General features: G+C 43.7%; 1 protein-coding gene across 1 annotated transcript in view; it reads left to right on the top strand.

The window, feature by feature from the left end:
- ADAM12 (ADAM metallopeptidase domain 12) overlaps nucleotides 1-17,511 on the top strand; it is a 183,130-nt gene that overhangs the window by 114,498 nt on the left and 51,121 nt on the right. Inside the window, 6 exon segments of the mRNA XM_030950913.1 lie at nucleotides 3,464-3,647; nucleotides 7,517-7,582; nucleotides 8,408-8,479; nucleotides 9,978-10,147; nucleotides 11,920-12,004; nucleotides 16,686-16,834. Of these exon segments, the coding sequence (XP_030806773.1) occupies nucleotides 3,464-3,647; nucleotides 7,517-7,582; nucleotides 8,408-8,479; nucleotides 9,978-10,147; nucleotides 11,920-12,004; nucleotides 16,686-16,834 (726 nt within the window).

Raw genomic sequence — 17,511 nt, 5'->3', positions numbered from 1 at the left:
TTAAAAAGTGGAATTATTCCATTAAATTGCCTTTCCCTGATTGAGAGGTTCCTGGCAATGTGGAATTATGTGAGTTTTGGTTTCTGTTTGAGGCGGGGAGAGCTCTCCCATCTCACACAGACATTCCCAGGTGTCCCCAGGGCTCAGGAGGGAGCACAGGAGGCAGAACCCCGTGGGTTTCCCACCTCCAGGGGCTCAGCAGGGATCTGGAGGTGCTTGGGCTGCTGCTGACCCCAGACATGAGCAGGGACCAAACCCTGTGCGGGGCTGGAGTCAAATTTAAGCCAGGCTCAGGACCACACTGGAGCTGCCTCCAGTTGGCCTGGAGCCTGGGAGCTGATGCCTGCACATGCTCTTGGGATGGATATTTCCCCTCCCTCTCTGCTACCAGGGATGGAGGAGACGGGGGAGAATTTCAGGTAGGTTGGGTTGTCTCCTGGCTTTCCTGCCTGCCTCTTTTGTAAATCTGTCTGACTTCCCACCAGCTGTAGATTTGGGACTGAGGAAAACCCAGAATTAAACACCTGACACTAAAATCTGAATATTTCATATTGCTTTTTTCTCCCTCAAACATTTATAATCCTGGGAATTCTGGTAGCCTTTTATCTGACAGAAACCCCACAGCCTGGTTTTAAGGACTTGCTGAAATCTCCTTGGGGTTCTTGGTGTAATTTTTGATTGGGGATCTGTAGTTTAATGTGCCATTTGCCACATTGATATTTTATTTGCCACGGTGGAAAACACAACATTGTTTGGCATGAATGGCTCCTGAAAAATAGAAAAGTTTCTGGGAACATGGGCTGGCAGGAGTGTGGGAGATCCTGCTGAAGAGGGAGATTTAGAAATGCTGGAGGAGTAACAGAAGCTTCTTGGAGACACCTGAGGAGAGTGGAAGGAAGCAGTAGCTATAGATTTATTTTATTTGCCTCAAATTCTCAGTCCTGAATGACTGGTGGGTATTGTTCACACACACAAAAAATAAAAAAGAAAGGAACCATAACTCTTGACTCGTTACATTTTTAAGGTGCTGTGCTTGGCACTGCACGATGGGGGAAAAAATGCAATTGTAGGAAAAGAAAATTAGTCAAAATCAGAGAGCTGGCCAAGAAAATTCATATTTGATATTCATTATCTTATTATAGATGGTCACAAGCCAAGTGCTGATATCCTGTAGGCAGCACTCAAGGGATAAGTGTGCTTTAAATGAAAAGTCTGGTTTTCTTTCTGCCAAATCTGCAGATTTTCCTTCTCCTGGGATTGCTCCATAGGCAAAGGGAAACTGTCCTAAAAGACCCACGCTATCCCTTGGGATGGAAATCAAACTGGTGTGCTCAGGAAAAACCCAAATTAATCATTCTGGGATCTGATCATTTGTCCATACCCTCAACAGCTAAAGGAAATGAGGGGTAAAGAAATGGTTATTTAGTTCTCTTTAAAGAAATAGTTTTTTACTTCTTTCAGACAGGAGGGGTACATTGGGAATGTGGCATTGATGTGGCACAATTTGGATACAAACTCCTGAAAACAAGATGCTTACTTTAAAATATTTTTTTTTTAAAAATCAAATTGAGAGAACTCTACTCAGGATACAACTAAGTCTCTCCCTTTGTAGTGTAAGTAATTAAAGAAAATGGTTCAAGCTTCTAATTTTGAAAATGTTCTAAGAAGGGCAAATTTAGCATTAAAAATAAACCCCTGCATGCTTTGCTGTTGTTTCTGAGCTGTCAACACAGGGAGCTGGTCAGGCTGGCCCATTTCAAACAGTGACTAATGGACTCCTGCCTCCAAAATTAAATGATTAATTGCACAAGACCAAGACAACAATCCTTATTTGATTGTGCTGATTACAGGGCTGCTGGTTTTTGGAGTAAAGCGGATATTTTGTCCTCATTTCCTCAATCCTCCAAGGAGTGAGGCAGCTGTGACAATGATTCAGAGCTGTGAGGTTACTGAAATCAGGGGGTGACCTGCCCGAGGTGTCCCATATGTCAGGAGGGCTGTTGGGATCCTGGCTGGAGCTGCTGGCATAAATCAGCCCAGCTCTCCCAGCCCTGATCCATCACTCCCAGCTGCTGGGGGATGGCTGGACGAGTCTCACCTGCTCTGCCAAGGGTGCTGAGGGAGCTGCAGATGAATTATCAGACCCTGAGCCTTGGTTCAGGGCAGTAAAACAGGCTCCTGGACACATTTTGATATCGTGGCTTTCCAGGCTGCTTTTTTTCTCTTGGACATTTAGTTGTTCCAGTCACCAGGAAAATGTCTGTTGGCTTGGTGTTAATGGTGCTCTGAAGCAAAACTGTGCAGCCAGCTTGGAATTAATACTTCAGTTAATTTGTTAGCAGACCAAAGATTTGGAGTTTCTTCATCATATCTTCCTAATAATAAGATAACTAAGGTAGCTTTTTCCTAATAATTATAATTTTACTTTTAAATCAGTCTTCATAGTATCATTAACCTGCTTTTGGGTCATTTTTCTCCTATTCTATCCTTCTTTTTTATAACTTTCTGGAAAATTGTACAGTGACACTGGTCTCACAGTGGTTGTTGTATTTTACCTTTATCACAGCAGAGACAGAAATAAAAAGGGCAGACACTTCTAAAACTCCAAAAAGACACACTAAGACAATAAAGTCACTCCATTCCTTGTCCCAAGTCCCTCTCCAGCTCTCCTGGAGCCCCTTTAGGCACTGGAAGGGGCTCTGAGGTCCCCCTGGAGCCTTCTCCTGTCCAGGGGAGCACCCCCAGCTCTCCCAGCCTGTCACACATTCACCCTTTTGTCACCCTTGTTTTGCTGTGGCATCTGGGCAGGACCCAGCACGAGGACCCTCTTTCTTTCCTCTTACAGGCTGTAGCTTAAAGAGCTCAGCAAGAGAGCTTTCACTGCCGAATCTGTCAGTTCCTCAGGGAGCAGGTGGCATTGCTGTCAAAATTATTCTTTTGGGCAGTAAAATGAGCGAAACAGGAACGCACTCTTCCTGTGTCAGAGCCTCCCTCTGCTGCCCTGCTGTGCAATATTTAATAATCCATCCTGACACCACGAGGCCTCTTTGATCTGGCAGGGTTTGGTTTAGCAGCTCTAATGGAGCTGCAGACTGGAATGGATGTTTTCCCACTGTACCTTCCTTCCCAAAGTCTTTCTCTTTTTCTTTCGTTTGCTGCGGCTCCGTCGGCGTCGGCAATGCATCACTGGGAGAATGGAAAACAAATAAAGCACAAATATCATTTTGCTCTGCAGTGCAGCACTTCTGAGGAGACAGATTTCTGTGAGCCATTGGTTCTTTTAAAGTATAGTGTGTGCTACAATGACAAATGTACAGCTTTGATGTTTCCTGCTCTGCTCGCCCGTGACATTGTAAATCAGTGTTTTGCTTTCTCACACTCCATCATTATTAAACTTGGTGTAACTCTGGTGTAGACAAGCTCCTGAAAACCACGTGTCTCACTCTGCTCTCCTGTGTCCCAGGGGAATTATTGTGTTTGGAAACAACAGCTACATTCTGGAGCCGTTGGAAGGTGCTACAAGCGAACACAAGATCTACCGAGCGGAGAACCTGAGAGCAGCCCCGGGCTCTTGTGGCCACCAGCTGGGCATCCCTGCCACGGAGGCTGCTGCCACTGCCCCGTCACAGCATCCTCCAGCTGCCAGGGTAGGTGACTGATGTGTTTTCTGTGTCTGCTTGGCAGCATTTCCATATTGCTGCCCACCACAAGAGTCTCCACTGAGCAAAACTTAACCCGCACCATCGACTTCCCGCAGTGCCGTCTGCTGAGTGCAGATGAAATTTTTTGTTAAAGCGTTATTACTTTTCCTGGACTCTCCATGCATAACTTGCTTTTCACTTCCTTTTCAACACAGAAAAGTTTATGTGTTCATATTATGGTCGTATATTCTGGTTCTTGTATGGTTAGAAACAGAATTTGAGGCTCCCTGAGAATACTGAGCGATGTCTGGAAAAGTTCTTGCCCTCCCAAGATGAAAGAGAACACGATAGCTGGGGTACTTTGCTAATACCAGGTTTGGAACCTCTATATTTTAGTAGCAAAGTCTCTTATGCAGACAAAACAAATTCTCAGCATATTATTTTACAGACGTATTATTGGAGTTGCTGTGATGTTGGCAGAAATGTACTTCATGTGAGATTCATCTAGCTAATGGGAATTAGAAAATTAAATGAGCCAAAAGCCAGGAAGAGGAAATGCTGTAACAAATTCATCTGCATATTGGATAAGGGTTGTAGAAAAGGCTGGGTTAGGTGTTCAGGAATTATAGAATGATACAAATCTGCCATCAGCATTTATTGAATGTCACATATGGAGATTTGTACTTGCATGTATGACTCAGGCTTTGCCTCAGGTCCATTGTTAAGGAAAGCAAATAAGTGACATCTCCAGATATAATTATGCAATGGAATTAATTTATTTTACATTTTTAGGAATATTACATCCAGAGCATCAGCCTTTGCATGTAACATTAGAAGAATTAAGTGTATTTCTAAAAGCCTGTGTGGGTGGAAAACATTGGAAATACAACTTAATAAAGTTTTCCCCAAATTCTTTGTGACTTTGAATCCCACTGAAGTAGTCAGTGTAATGCAGAAGTAAAATGTGTGTGTGTAACAAACTGACACAACCAAAGCCATTTTATTATTACCCTTATGGTTCTTCCATTTTGCTGCTGGCTTCAACTACATCTCAAATTTCATTTTAAATATCTGAAAAATATTTTTGCTGTGGTTCAGTGGACATAATTATAAAACCTGTCAGCAGTCACATCATATGGATAGGTACAATATATTTAATGAGTAAGCTGGTTAAGCTTCTAATGTAGGAATTTTGAAAGCTGTCAAATGTCATGAGTGCAGTGAGTTTTCATATTTCAGTGTTGTCACTAAGCAGTCTGTCAGTGGGCCCATCAAATAAAGATGACCTGCAAAGTGGGGAGACATAAAGCTACTCCAAATCACACTGGGTGACAGAATTAAGCATAAATCTGGTCTAAGGTTCATGGGCATGATTAAAATATTTGGCTTCTTGACAGGTCTGGGGGAAGATTTTTGTTTGGTTTTATCTGCTGACTCTCCACTCAGCCACCTACACGAAATTGTTATTGAGCAGAGCTGAAATGTGAGCTCAGTGCATCACCAAGGGCTTTGGTTAGATGCAGGTGCAGGTGAAGGATGGCACAAGCAGCAGCCTCAGCTCCCCAGACCCAAGGAGGAGCTGCAGTGGAGCAGGGCAGGAGAGGCAGAGGTGTCACAGACAGGCTGTGCCTGCTGGAGCGGGGTCTCTGTGAGTGCTGGGTCATTTCCCGACTCACTGGACTCTCAAATTGCACCAAGGAGCATTTTCCAGCTGAGCTCCATTGAGACAGGACCCTGCAGAATGTCTGGTGTGTAGGACACTCCCTGCAGTAGGGAATTTTCTCTGTAGCCACAAGGGAAAAAAGGCATTTTGGTGGTGCTGGTGACCAGGACCAGGCAGGGGATTGTTTAGAGCATGAGGAGAGAGAGGCTGCACCACTGCAGTGTCCATCCAAGCCATGCCAATTGCCAGGCAGGGAAGGCTGAGGAAGGGGTCCAGCTGCTGGGACAGCAGGTTTGGGACAGGGTCAGGTGGGGAAGAAGCAGAGGAGAGAGACCATGGTCAGAAGAACAAAGCCCATTGTCCCCCAGCTCCCATGGCTGTGTCACTGACTCCTCATTTCAGTTCTGAAGGATTAACTCAGCAAAGGGGCTGTGCATTGATGCAGCTGGCTGCAGAGAGCAAGCTGAAAGAAGCCATCATTAGGTATATTTCATAAGTAAATATTGTATCCTAGGAGTTCACACAGCCTTTGGGCAAATCTCAGGAACAGATTTGTTATGCAAGTCAGTCACCAGAGGCTTATGTGATTTTTATGCCTGCTAGCCAATTTCTCTCCAGCTCACTCCAGTCCAAACAGTTTTACTCTTGGTGAGAGGGAAATGTTTTAAACTGACTGATGTAACAGAACTCTCCTTGCTCCTTTGAACACAGATTTTCCTGTATCATCTTTTCTTCTTCACTTGGAGGAGGATGAGAGGCTCCTTGGAGATGCATCTCTTTGGGGCCTCATAATGAATTTCAGGATGGGAGAGTTTTAGTGTCTGAGAGATCAATTCCATCACAAACAGCAGCCACATGGCCATTTATTTGCTTTTTGTGGCACCTCACTCGTGTCTGAGTGGCATCACACCCCAGTGCCAGAAGTTTTAAAAGGATCTACCTCAGCTCATTTGCCAGAGCCCCTAATAAGTGTCATCCTGTCAAGTGTTTGCATCCTTGATGTTTAGTTCATTAACAGCAGCTTTTACTCCTCTCTCCATCCATAAATATGGTCCAAAGGAAACTTATTTCAAGTTATGGAGTTTGCAACACTATTAATATTAGGTTGAAAGTCAGATACTGAAGATTGCATCGCTCACTTTTCCTCTAATTCTTGCAAAACATCAAAATCATTAATCTGCAGATAGTGAAGAGGAACAGTTTGGTAATGCGAAGAAAACTTTGTGAAATCTGGCTGGAAGGAGATGTCCAGCTCTGGCTGTGCTTAGGGGATCTCTCAGTTTGCCTTGGAGCAGTTTTCCTTGGAAAGCTTTAGTCATGTTTTAGGTTAAAGAGCTTTGCTGCAGCTCAAGACATCGTGGTCAGTTGTAGGTCAGACATCTGTTTAAGCCTTCTAAGTTCTGGCAGGAAGATCAGATACTCTGCTGAGACCTCTTTTCCCTAAATGTCCTAGTCCAGACACAAGGAAGGAATGATAGGATAGATGCCTGCTGCTGCTGTAAATCACAGAACTTTTACAGGCACTAATAGGTCACTTAAATTTAGGGTAACAAAGGAGCTGTGACATGTTTTGTACTCTTACAAAATCATTTCTTCACTGATTTTCTTTTTTCAGTTCAGCATTATGATTATTTTAGACCTGCATTTTATATGAATTTGCAGGTACAGAATTAAATGTGTGCATTCCATTTTTCAAGTATTAATTTGCTTCCCCAGACGCTGTCAGTTGGTTCTGCTTTTTTTTTTATTTTTGGGTTTTTCTTCCTACATAATTTATCAGTTGACTGCTTGACCTCTTCTCTGCTTCACTCAATATCCCTTTATCTCTCATTTTTCTTAGTAACCAGTTTGTCTATTGTGTGAAATGTTTGTTAGAAGTTACCTCATCTCTCCTTTAAAAGTGCCTTGGAAATAGCACAGGTCTTTCTGCTGGAGGGGATATTCTCCTGTGAGGAAAGATAACTCAAACGTTTCAACTGCAGAAAGCTGAAAGGTTGAGAGAGACTTTGCACCACTCTCCTGCTTTCTGTGATCAAACCCTGAGAGGTTTTATAAGGAAGACTTCCATGAGGAGGAGGAAGACACTGTAAATCTGTGTGTAGTAAAGTTGTAGTAAAATGTAGGAAACCTGAGACACTGTGTATTTCCTCTTGCAAGCACTTTGTTGTATCAGGGCTGAAAACAAAATAAGGCTTTCATGGTTTTTTGACAGTACAAGAGGGAGACTCTGAAGACAACGAAGTACGTGGAGCTTGTTATTGTGGCAGATAATCGTGAGGTAAGGAACTGCAAAATAAAAACTTATGTGAGCAGCAAAGGGGCAGCTCAGCTCAGTTACCATGGTGCTGCAAATAAGGTGCTTCAGACAATAACGTGATGTTTTCTGAGGTAAATCATCCTCCCTAATTAGGGCTGAGCAAGGAAGGAATTATTAAGATAGGACAACAGTGATAGTCGTGAAATTTCTTGCAATGCCTCAGAAGGAGTTTGACTCTGAAATAACTGTGTCAGTATGGAAGAAGAGGCAAATAAATATTCATTCCTTGAGCAAGTTAAGTCCTCACTGCCATTCCCAGTGCCCTCAGTGGGGCTGTCAGGGCTTCTGGAGCAGTGCTTGGCCAGCACATTCCGTGGAGCACGACTGCCTTCCTGAGGGGCTGCAAAGGGAGCTTCAAAGTACCCAGCACTGGCTGTAAAAATGTTCCAGTGAGCTGAATGGCAAAGATGTGCTGAATGGCAAAGATCTGAATCCTGGCTTGAATTATTTTACTGCCTTTTAAAATTTTTTTTGGTCTCCTTGAACACTGCTACTTAGAGAATTGCAACCGCTCTTTGCAAGACCTGCAAAGAGAAGAACTACTTCCCAAAACATCAGTCCTGAAAAGACCCCTATGTAACACTTGGAGATTTTAAAATCTTTTCACGAGAACCAAAATCCTGTCCCACAGTCTGGGTTTCTTTTGGGGCAGACTGTGGATCCAGCAGGAGTCTGCTGGTGGATTTTGGCTGCCCCTGATTCCCAAAGATCCCTGATGTGCTGGCTCTTGGGGGGGAAGCTCTGGGACATTTGTGCTGCTGGTCCATTGATCCTTTGCATTCCAAGTTTCAGAGACAAGGCAAAGATGTGGAAAAAATTAAGCAGAGGCTGATAGAAATTGCAAACTACGTTGATAAGGTAAGAACATGAGGATTGTTTCCCTTTTCCCAACCTTCCCACACTTTCTGTAGGATGCTGAAGGAGCTAACCCTGCAGCTTTGCTGGTACTCCAGTATTTCAGAGCGAAGCTCCTGGAAAAGCAAATTTAAACCTTTCTTTTGCCTTTTGATACACGAAGCCATGAGCTCTACTGTGCTGCATATGGGATGGAAAGATCTATTCCTAAGAAAAAGCCCAATTTAGCCCTAGGATTTTATTCACCAGAAAAGAGGGTGGGGATAATCACCTAGAGAACAGCTTACAGAAAAAAAAAAGAGGATTATTTTTAAGAGAAATTTGGAGAACAAAGTCATTTGTAGCAACAAGGGAAGGTCCAGTTGTAAGGCCAACAAAGGCCTGTGAAAACACAGTTAATTTGATGTGTAATCCAAGGAAGATGGCAGAATTAAAAATAAGGAAGCAGAGTTGATGGCTGAATGAGAGCAATAAGAGAGAGACATACACTGGATTTTTTTAGGTCTTGAAATAATTCCTTGACAGTGAACAATAAAGGCTAAGAATCCTCTAGAGTGGTCTTTGAACAAATTAGAGTTTATTTTTGTTAGGCTGAATGGCCAGAAAATATTAGTACTCTAGTAGTGAAATTATAACTGAGAGTATCTTAATTTATCTGGGAACTTATCAAGTGATACTTCAAGGGCAGTAGCTCAAGGAGAAGCATTCCTGATTAAAAACAAGCTGCTGAAGACACCTCCACCTCATCCATAATTGTCTTGCTGACTTATTGCCAGAGGACAGGTGTTTATATGTCACCTGCTCAAAATTAATTTTGCATATTGTAATATATTTTTTGTTTCGTGCTTAATTTATGCTCAGCAAACGCTGGTGTTCTGCAAATGACCAGAATGCACAGAAACAAGACAAAGATCTACTGGGTGTTTTGTCAGCCTGTCAGGCAAATCTGGACTTGATCAATCCCTGACTCCTTCCTCACATTACTCTCACATTGGAACTGTTGTCGTGGCTCTGCTGGTGTTGCTCTGGCTCCCCCCTTGAGGCCAAATGGCATTTGCTGGTGGGGGAATGGATAAAACCACTGGGGTTTGTCTGCTCTGTGCAAGGCTTGATAAGCCCGGCTGGTTTTCAGCTGTTTTTGTGATCCATAGCACAGCTCCTCTGCCTCTGGAATGGGATCTGTGCAATCCAGGGTGGGGCAGCCCTGGGAGACTCATCTGCCATGGCCTGGAGCTCCTTCAGAGCTGAAGGACATGGGCAGGGAGTTCAGGGAGAAGCAGGAAATCCCTGGATCTCTTTGAATGCCTTATGGGTATTGGGTTGGGTCAGAACTGTTTTTGGGAGTCTTGGAAATATTTTATCCGAGTCCTGTCAGGTGTTTTGCCCTGAAGAAGAAACTGTTTTAACATCTGCAAGAAAGGTTCATTATGTTTTTTGTTGAAATATTCTAGTCTGAAATATTTTTTTAGACACGTATTTCCTAGTTTTCTGTTCTCCTCAGTTCTACAGGCCACTGAACATCCGAGTGGCCCTGGTGGGAGTGGAGGTGTGGAATGACATGGACAAGTGCTCCATCTCCCAGGACCCCTTCACCAGCCTGCACGAGTTCCTGGACTGGAGAAAGCTCAAGCTCCTACCTCGGAAAGCGCATGACAATGCCCAGCTGATCAGGTAGGCTTGGCTCTGCATTTGGTCCCCACCAGGATTTGGGGGATTTTGGGCATTTCAGGATAGCTGTGCTGAGTCCTTCCCCAGCTGCTGAGCTGTTGGAAGGAACATCTGTGCTCCTGAGGCTTTGCCTTTCCCCTCTGCAAACATCACACCCAAAACCACTCTGCAGGTGCTCCAGGTGAGTTTCCTATTCCAGCCCTGGTGCTCAAAGCCCATCCTGAGCCTGTCCATAACTCCTGTAGAGCAGAGGTTGTAATCAGCTGCTGCATGCTCAGGGTGGGAATTTACAACCAGTTTAAACTGCCCTCAGTCTAAATTATGACTGCAAAAGGCAGTCCTCCTCTGACCCTAAAGTGAAGCCTCTTTCTTAATGAAAAGACCTCAGTGTGCTTTAAAATGCTGTCTAATTTAGACAATTCATTTGCATTCATGATTTGAAAATTAAACCATAATCATATTTTACCCTGCTGCTTTTTCTTGGAATAAAGGAATTGAGTAAAGGCCCCTGTCAACCCAAGCCAGTCTATGGTTCTGTAAAAGTAAAAGCACTCTTAAAAAAAAAGGAAAGAGGAACACCTCTTTGTTGAATAGATATTATTTTGATCAATTGACCATTCTTTATACTGAGCAGATAAACACAACTGATGTCTCAGTAATTAAAAGGAGTTATTTACTTCTTACATTACCTGAATAAGAATAAATTGAGCCTTTCCAAACTGTCCCCCCTGAGATATTTGATTGCTCTGTATGTATAATAACACTTTGTTTGAAATTATTACACTCAAAGCTGTGCATCATCACAAGCAGCACATAAACTTCCCCCTGCATTACAATAACCCTGCTTTGAGTTAGAGACATCATCTCTATGCTTGTGCTCCTGTTCCCAACCTCAGAGACAAGGGAGGGGAAGAAGGGTCCTGTTGGAGCAGTGAAAACTGAGGAGGGTGATCCATTTGGGGTGAACCATTGGGGGTGATCCAGTGGGAGTGATCCACTGGGGTGATCCAATGGGGGTGATCCAGTGGGGGTGATCCAATGAAGGTGATCCAATTAGGGTGATCCATTGGGGTGATCTAGTGGGGATGATCCATTGGGGGTGATCCATTGAGGGTGATCCAGTTGGGGTGATCCAATGGAGGTGATCCAGTGGGGATGATCCATTGGGGATGATCCAGTGGGGGTGATCCACTGGGGGTCATCCAGTGGAGATGATCCAATGGGGGTGATCCATTGGGGGATTATCCAATGGGGGCAATCCACTGGGGGTGATCCATTGAGGGTGATTCAGGGGTGGTGATCCATTGGGGGTGATCTAGTGGGGATGATGCAATTGGGGTGGTCCATTTTGGGTGATCCATTGGGGGTGATCCAATGGGAATGATCCATTGGGGGTGATCCATTGGAGGTGACCCAGTGGCAGTGATCCAATGGAGATGATCCAGTGGGGATGATCTGTTGAGGGTGATCCAGTGGGGGTGATCCAATGGAGATGATCCAGTGGGGATTATCCAATGGGGGTTATCCATTGGGGGTGATCCATTTGTGGTGACCCAGTGGGGGTGATGCAATGGATGTTCCAAGAGCTGGGGCACTGTGGTTCGGTTCAGCTGAGGCAGCACAGCCCATCTGGGCTTTCCATTGCTTTAGAGCTGCCAATGTGAGGGGCAGAAATGGGGCCTTTGTTTGAGACTGGCAGAATTCCAGAGGTGGAAAGGACAGGGAGGTATCCTGGCACTGACTGGTGGCTCTGTGTCTCCTCTCCCCTCCTGCAGCGGGGTGTACTTCCAGGGGACAACCATTGGCATGGCTCCCATCATGAGCATGTGCACTGCAGAGCAGTCTGGAGGGGTCGTCATGGTAAGTGGGACAAACTCTCAGCCACTCACACTGGCCCAGCTGGGGTGACACCACACCAGCCCCTGCACTCCTGCCTCCTCAACCAGCCCCATTTGTCCCATTTTCCACCCCTCTGTTGTTCAGAAATGATAGTTTCCATAGTGAAAACAACCAAAATATTGCATTAAAATATAGCAGGGCCTCTTTGCAAGGAGTTTATTCCTCTAATTGTTATTGAACCAGGTGCTGAGGTGCTGTGAAGAAGAGAACCAGAAGATGTATTTGTTATACACTTGGGTATACTTCTGTTACAGGCAGCAGCAGTCTATCCTGAATCTTTTATTATATTGATTTTATTCTGTATTTATAGAGTTTCCTGTGTTAGGCCTTATTTTCCATCTTTGCAGCAGTGGTTTTATTGCATTGCCAGACAGAGAGAACAAACAATGGCAGCATTTATTCCAGCTGAGTCTCTCCCAGGGCATTATTGTTGTTGTTAGATGCAAGACATGGTGAACACACAAGCAAACATCTTGTCCAATCTCTGGAAGGAGTTCTGATGTACTTTCTTTCTGATTTTTTTCCTTTTTTTTAAATTTCAATTTTGCCGTGCTTTGTGCTAAGACAGAGGGAAGAAGCTTTAAACTAGAACGATCAAATCACATCATTTGGGAAAAGTTGTGTCAAAGTTGTAGAAAAGACAAAGGTTTCAGGCTCTTGGTAGCTTGAGAAGCTGAGTCTGTAATTGCTGTCTGTAACAATTATTCACTGGGGGAGAGGTACAAAAGGAAAAGGAGGGAAAAAAGGAAGAGCTGTAGGAGTGTTCCAGTGCACCCCCAGTTCTTGGTAAAGGCACAGATGAGGCAGAGAGCCCCATTTTACCCGTTTGACTCAGCCCTGCACTCACTGCTTGGCTTTATCTGCAGTCAGAGATGCCCTTAATGATGACTTTTTGTCCTTTTAATTTTTAGCATAAGATTTAAGACACTCCAAACTGTAATTTGCAGCCAAGTCAGCTCTCTTTGCTCTGGAAGCTGTCATTTTAAAGAGAAATAATTACTAATAGTTCATTCCAGTAACAAGAGAACAGGAATCAGCATTTCTTTAGAGCATTCTCATAGAGAGGGGCCTGATTTATGTGTCCAGGAGAAACCCAGGCTCTGTGGATGAGTCCTGGACCAGGCTGAAGCTTCTGTCATGAAGGGGAGCAGAGACTCAGTAAATTTAAGCTTTTGAGGTGCAAATTAACTTGAAACTTGCACAGAATAACAAGAAATGTTCTCCAACTCTTTAAGCAAATCCTCAAAAAGGAGCCAAATCCAAATGAAGCAAACACTCACCCCAAAACCCAAAAGTGCAGCTGCCCAACCATGCCCTGAGTTAGCAAAGGCAGATTCAGGCACAGAAAAAATATATTTATATAAATTGGTACCTGTACCCTGGCACAGCTGCCCAGGGAAGAAGTGGAGTCTCCATCCTTAGAGGGATTTAAAAGCCCTCTGGATGTGGCACTTGGGGACACGGGGCAGTGGTGGCCTTGGCAGTGCTGGGGCATGGTTGGACTCCATGGTTTTAAAGATCTTTTCCACCCTAAAAGATTCTGTGATTCTCTGCAAGAATGAATCACTCTCAGCCTGGGAAGGTCAGGGCTCAGGTGTCTCGACAGTGCACAAATGAACATTTGCCCAGCCTCATAATTCAGCCAATTTCTCACCCATCCCACCCCCAGCCCTCAACACCAAAAGCTCCCACACTGTGAAACCTGTTCTGGAAGAAAAGACAATGAGAGACTGCGTCAGAAATGACATCTGAATACAAAATCTGGAGTGACTCTTGTCTGATGTGATTTTCCTGGTTCTTTCTGCAGTTAGTCAGCTCTACTTTATGATCTAAATTCCTCTGTCATGGCTCCCTGGGAGCCTGCCTGTCTCTTTTCTATAGGGCTGAGCTCTCTCAGTGGGTGACACCCTGTCTGCCATTAATTTTCAGAGGAACTCAAAGCAGGGAGAGCAGCCATGGGTGTGTGAGAAGCTTTAACAAGACCTTTATCATTTCATTTCCCTGTGAAGTTTCTGTAGTGTCACAGAAAAACCAAAGAGAAGTTGACATTAAAGCGAGTCTTTTGACGTGATTCAGTCTTCATTCTTCTGTTTCCAAAGGTTGCCCACTGAATTCATGGATTTAAAAGTAAAATATTTCTGAGACAAGAGGAAAGTGACTTTTTATCTAAGCAGACAGTGATGGGGCGAGGGAGAAGGGTTTTAAACTTACAGAGGAGAGATTTAGATGAGATATTAGGAGGAAATTGTTCCCTGTGAGGGTGTAAGGCCCTGGCACAGCTTTGGCTGCCCCTGGATCCCTGGCAGTGCCCAAGGCCAGGCTGGACAGGGCTTGGAGCAGCCTGGGATGGTGGAAGGTGAGGTGAGACTGGATAATTTTTGAAGTCTCTTCCAATTCAAGCCATTCTGTGACTCCATGAACAGAGTGAACGCACTGAAAATACCAGGAGCAGGGCATTTGCCTGGTGGAGCTGTAGGTGACAGCATTTAAAGATTAGGGTTTGACTGAAATCCCAGTGGAATGAAGCAGAATTCAGCTGAAAGCAGCTGTATGTTTTGTGCAACAGCTTATAATGCCTTAACAGTAGATGGTTGCTTATTCAGTGGTTGTGAAATGTGTTTGGTAAGGACTTTTACTGCTCAAGTTAACTTTGAAGGACCCTGGTGGAATAAATCAAAGTCACATTGCTATTCATTTCTTCAGTCCTTGTGATTCTTAAATGGCCTCAGTATCAAATGGAACATGTCACTGTTTGTTTTGATAATCTTCATTTATGCTGTCTTCAAATAACCTCTTTTGCTGAGGCATCACATTCCTCCTTCTGAAAACCCTCTCTAGAAGCTGATAAAATTGCATTCCAAGTGGATCTGAGCAAGTAATGAGAACCGCATGGGCTGCAATAATTGTTTGCCTTTTCAAGTCCCAAATTACATTTCACATCATTTATTGCTCCACTTCTGGAGTGGACTGTGTGAATCCTTGGTTTTAGTTTTAGTTGACAGCTTCAGAGTATTCAGAGAAATATAATCACTGCTCAGCCAGTGGAGGAGATACTGGAAATATAAAGAAAGTCTGAGCTCAGTTTGCTGTGTGTCTGTAGCTCAGTGAGGAGTTTCTGCCTTGACCAGATAGCATGAATTTCAAGGCATCATCCAGTGAGTCAGTGGTAAATTATATGGAATTATTTTGCTGTTTTCTTAATCTTCAGCCCTGCACTTCTTTCCATTTGAGTGAGAGGTTGTGCTCTTTCTGTGACATCAGGTTCAATTACACTGAATTCTCTAAGTATTCCATCAATTACTGTTGCACAAAGGTAAATCCATCTGTATCAGACCAGTGTCTAGATAAGATATCTCATTATGTGGATGTTGAGCAGGACAAACTGCACACAAACTGCCTGTCACAAGATTTTCATATCGAGATTATAAAATTCAGGAATTTTTTTTTAAGAGGCATTTTGTGAACAGATAAAATTCTTTTGAGTTGATTCCAAGGAGCATTTTGACTTTTTCAGAATGACTGTATTCTCTTCTTGATTTTGTTTGCTGCTTGATGAATGATTTACTAAAAATATTAGCTCAGACAGATGAAAGAAGAAACTCTTAAATCTACCCCAAGTCATGTATTAAGGCCTCCATTAGTACACAGATAATGTTTTAGACAGTTCTACCTTTCATTTTTTAGTCTGGAGTTTGGCTTAGATGATGCTGAAGGAGTTATTTAAAGTGAATATATTCATGCAAGCTTCTAGAGCAGGCAGCTGTACACAGTAATTCCATTTACTGACTGATAAATAGTGGATCATGCATTTATATTACATGTTTATGCCTTCAGGGAAAGCTTTCTTACAAGTGTAGTGGATTTTTTTCCCCTCAAGGAAAATGATCAGTGAGGAAAGGTCTCTTCCTTGTGGTTAAGCCAAAACATCATTCTGATCAGCAGCCTGTAATCAAATCATGCAGTGAATTTCTCAGAAATGATTGTCCCAACAATCAGCATTTAAACATGGATTAGTGTTAAAATTTCAAACTGACACTTTCAACATTTAGAGTATTTATAGGTTAATAAGAGGCCATGGAAGATTTTGGCTTGCTTTGGCCTTTCATTTTAAATAGGGGATTTTTAAAGCTTCTTGGTTTTTCTTAAAAGGTTTGTGAAATCCTGGATATTCTGATATTAAAGAAACAGTCTGAAGCAAATTAAATTGACTGAGTGAAATCTCTTGCTGCATTTTTAATTTGCCTCCTGACATGAAGGATCTTCTCACTTGTCCCTCACCACACTCATCCTCACCCATAAATCATTGCCCTTTCCAACACTCCATGTCTGGTGACCTCTCTGCCACTGCTGGCACCTGGGGGTTTGGGGGATTCCTTGAACAGCAGAATTTTAAGCCCCAATAAAGAGATGTTCACAGCTGCCCAATGGTTTCAAATGTCTGATGGGAAAACTGCGTGGCCAGAAAGGCTGTCCTGAAATCCCTACACAAGGATGAATTTAAAATTGAGTTTATTTAACAGCAGAGTAAAAATCATAAAACATTTCAAAGGACAGGCAATGGGACCTTAGAGGGGGAATGTGTGCCTCGAGTTGGGTTTGTGTGCCGAACTGAGTGGTTCTCCTGTGGGTTTTTGTTTTGAAGGATCACTCAGAAAACCCTCTGGGTGCAGCAGTGACGCTGGCTCACGAGCTGGGGCACAACTTTGGGATGAACCACGACACTCTGGAGAGGGGCTGCAACTGCAGAGCTTCCACTGAAAAAGGGGGCTGCATCATGAACCCCTCCACTGGGTAAGTGCCAGGCAAGCTGCACTGGGACAGCTGTGGCTTCACTTTGTGCCTCAGGAACATTGGAAGCTACAAAAAAAGTTACAAAAGGTTTTTCAACACCTGTTAAATCTTGTTGCAGTTATCCTCCTCAAGCTGGAAAAATTAAATGTTAGCAGAGCACATGTACTATTGCACCTTTCTATTTCCAGGTTAACAATGTGAGAGACAAAAATGCTGAAAGAAACTGGGTAATTTAAAAAAAAAACAATTCACAACCAAACAAACTGCACTACAAGCGTTAAATCAGAATTTCACCTCCTCTCATCTTGCCAGCTGAGCATCAGTCACAGTAGGAAATGAGCCAAGACTGAGAGGAGTGGGTAGGAAATTCAGTCATGCAGGAAATGCACTCTCAGGCTCTCTGCAAACTCTTTGTCTCGTGCAGAGCAGGTTTTAGTTCTGCACAAACTTTTTTGTTGCAAGCTGGGAGCACTTTTTGTGAGAAAATGAAATCTGCCAGGTCGGTGGGATTAAGGCTGTTCTGTGTCCAGAGGGAGATCTTCCAAGAAGAGAGATTAGAAATGTGGGAAATGAAAACCAGTGAACCTGTGGTCACTTCTGTGGGTGCAGGGCCAGCAGCTGCACTCAGTGATCCTGGTGGGTCCCTTCCAGCTCGGGAAATTCCCTGGTTCCCTGTC

The sequence above is a fragment of the Camarhynchus parvulus genome, chromosome 6 (assembly GCF_901933205.1).
Source record: "Camarhynchus parvulus chromosome 6, STF_HiC, whole genome shotgun sequence".
In the NCBI taxonomy this organism is placed as follows: Eukaryota; Metazoa; Chordata; class Aves; order Passeriformes; family Thraupidae; genus Camarhynchus; species Camarhynchus parvulus.
Note: the sequence above shows the minus strand (reverse complement) of the source record. Positions and strands in the feature narration are given on the sequence as shown.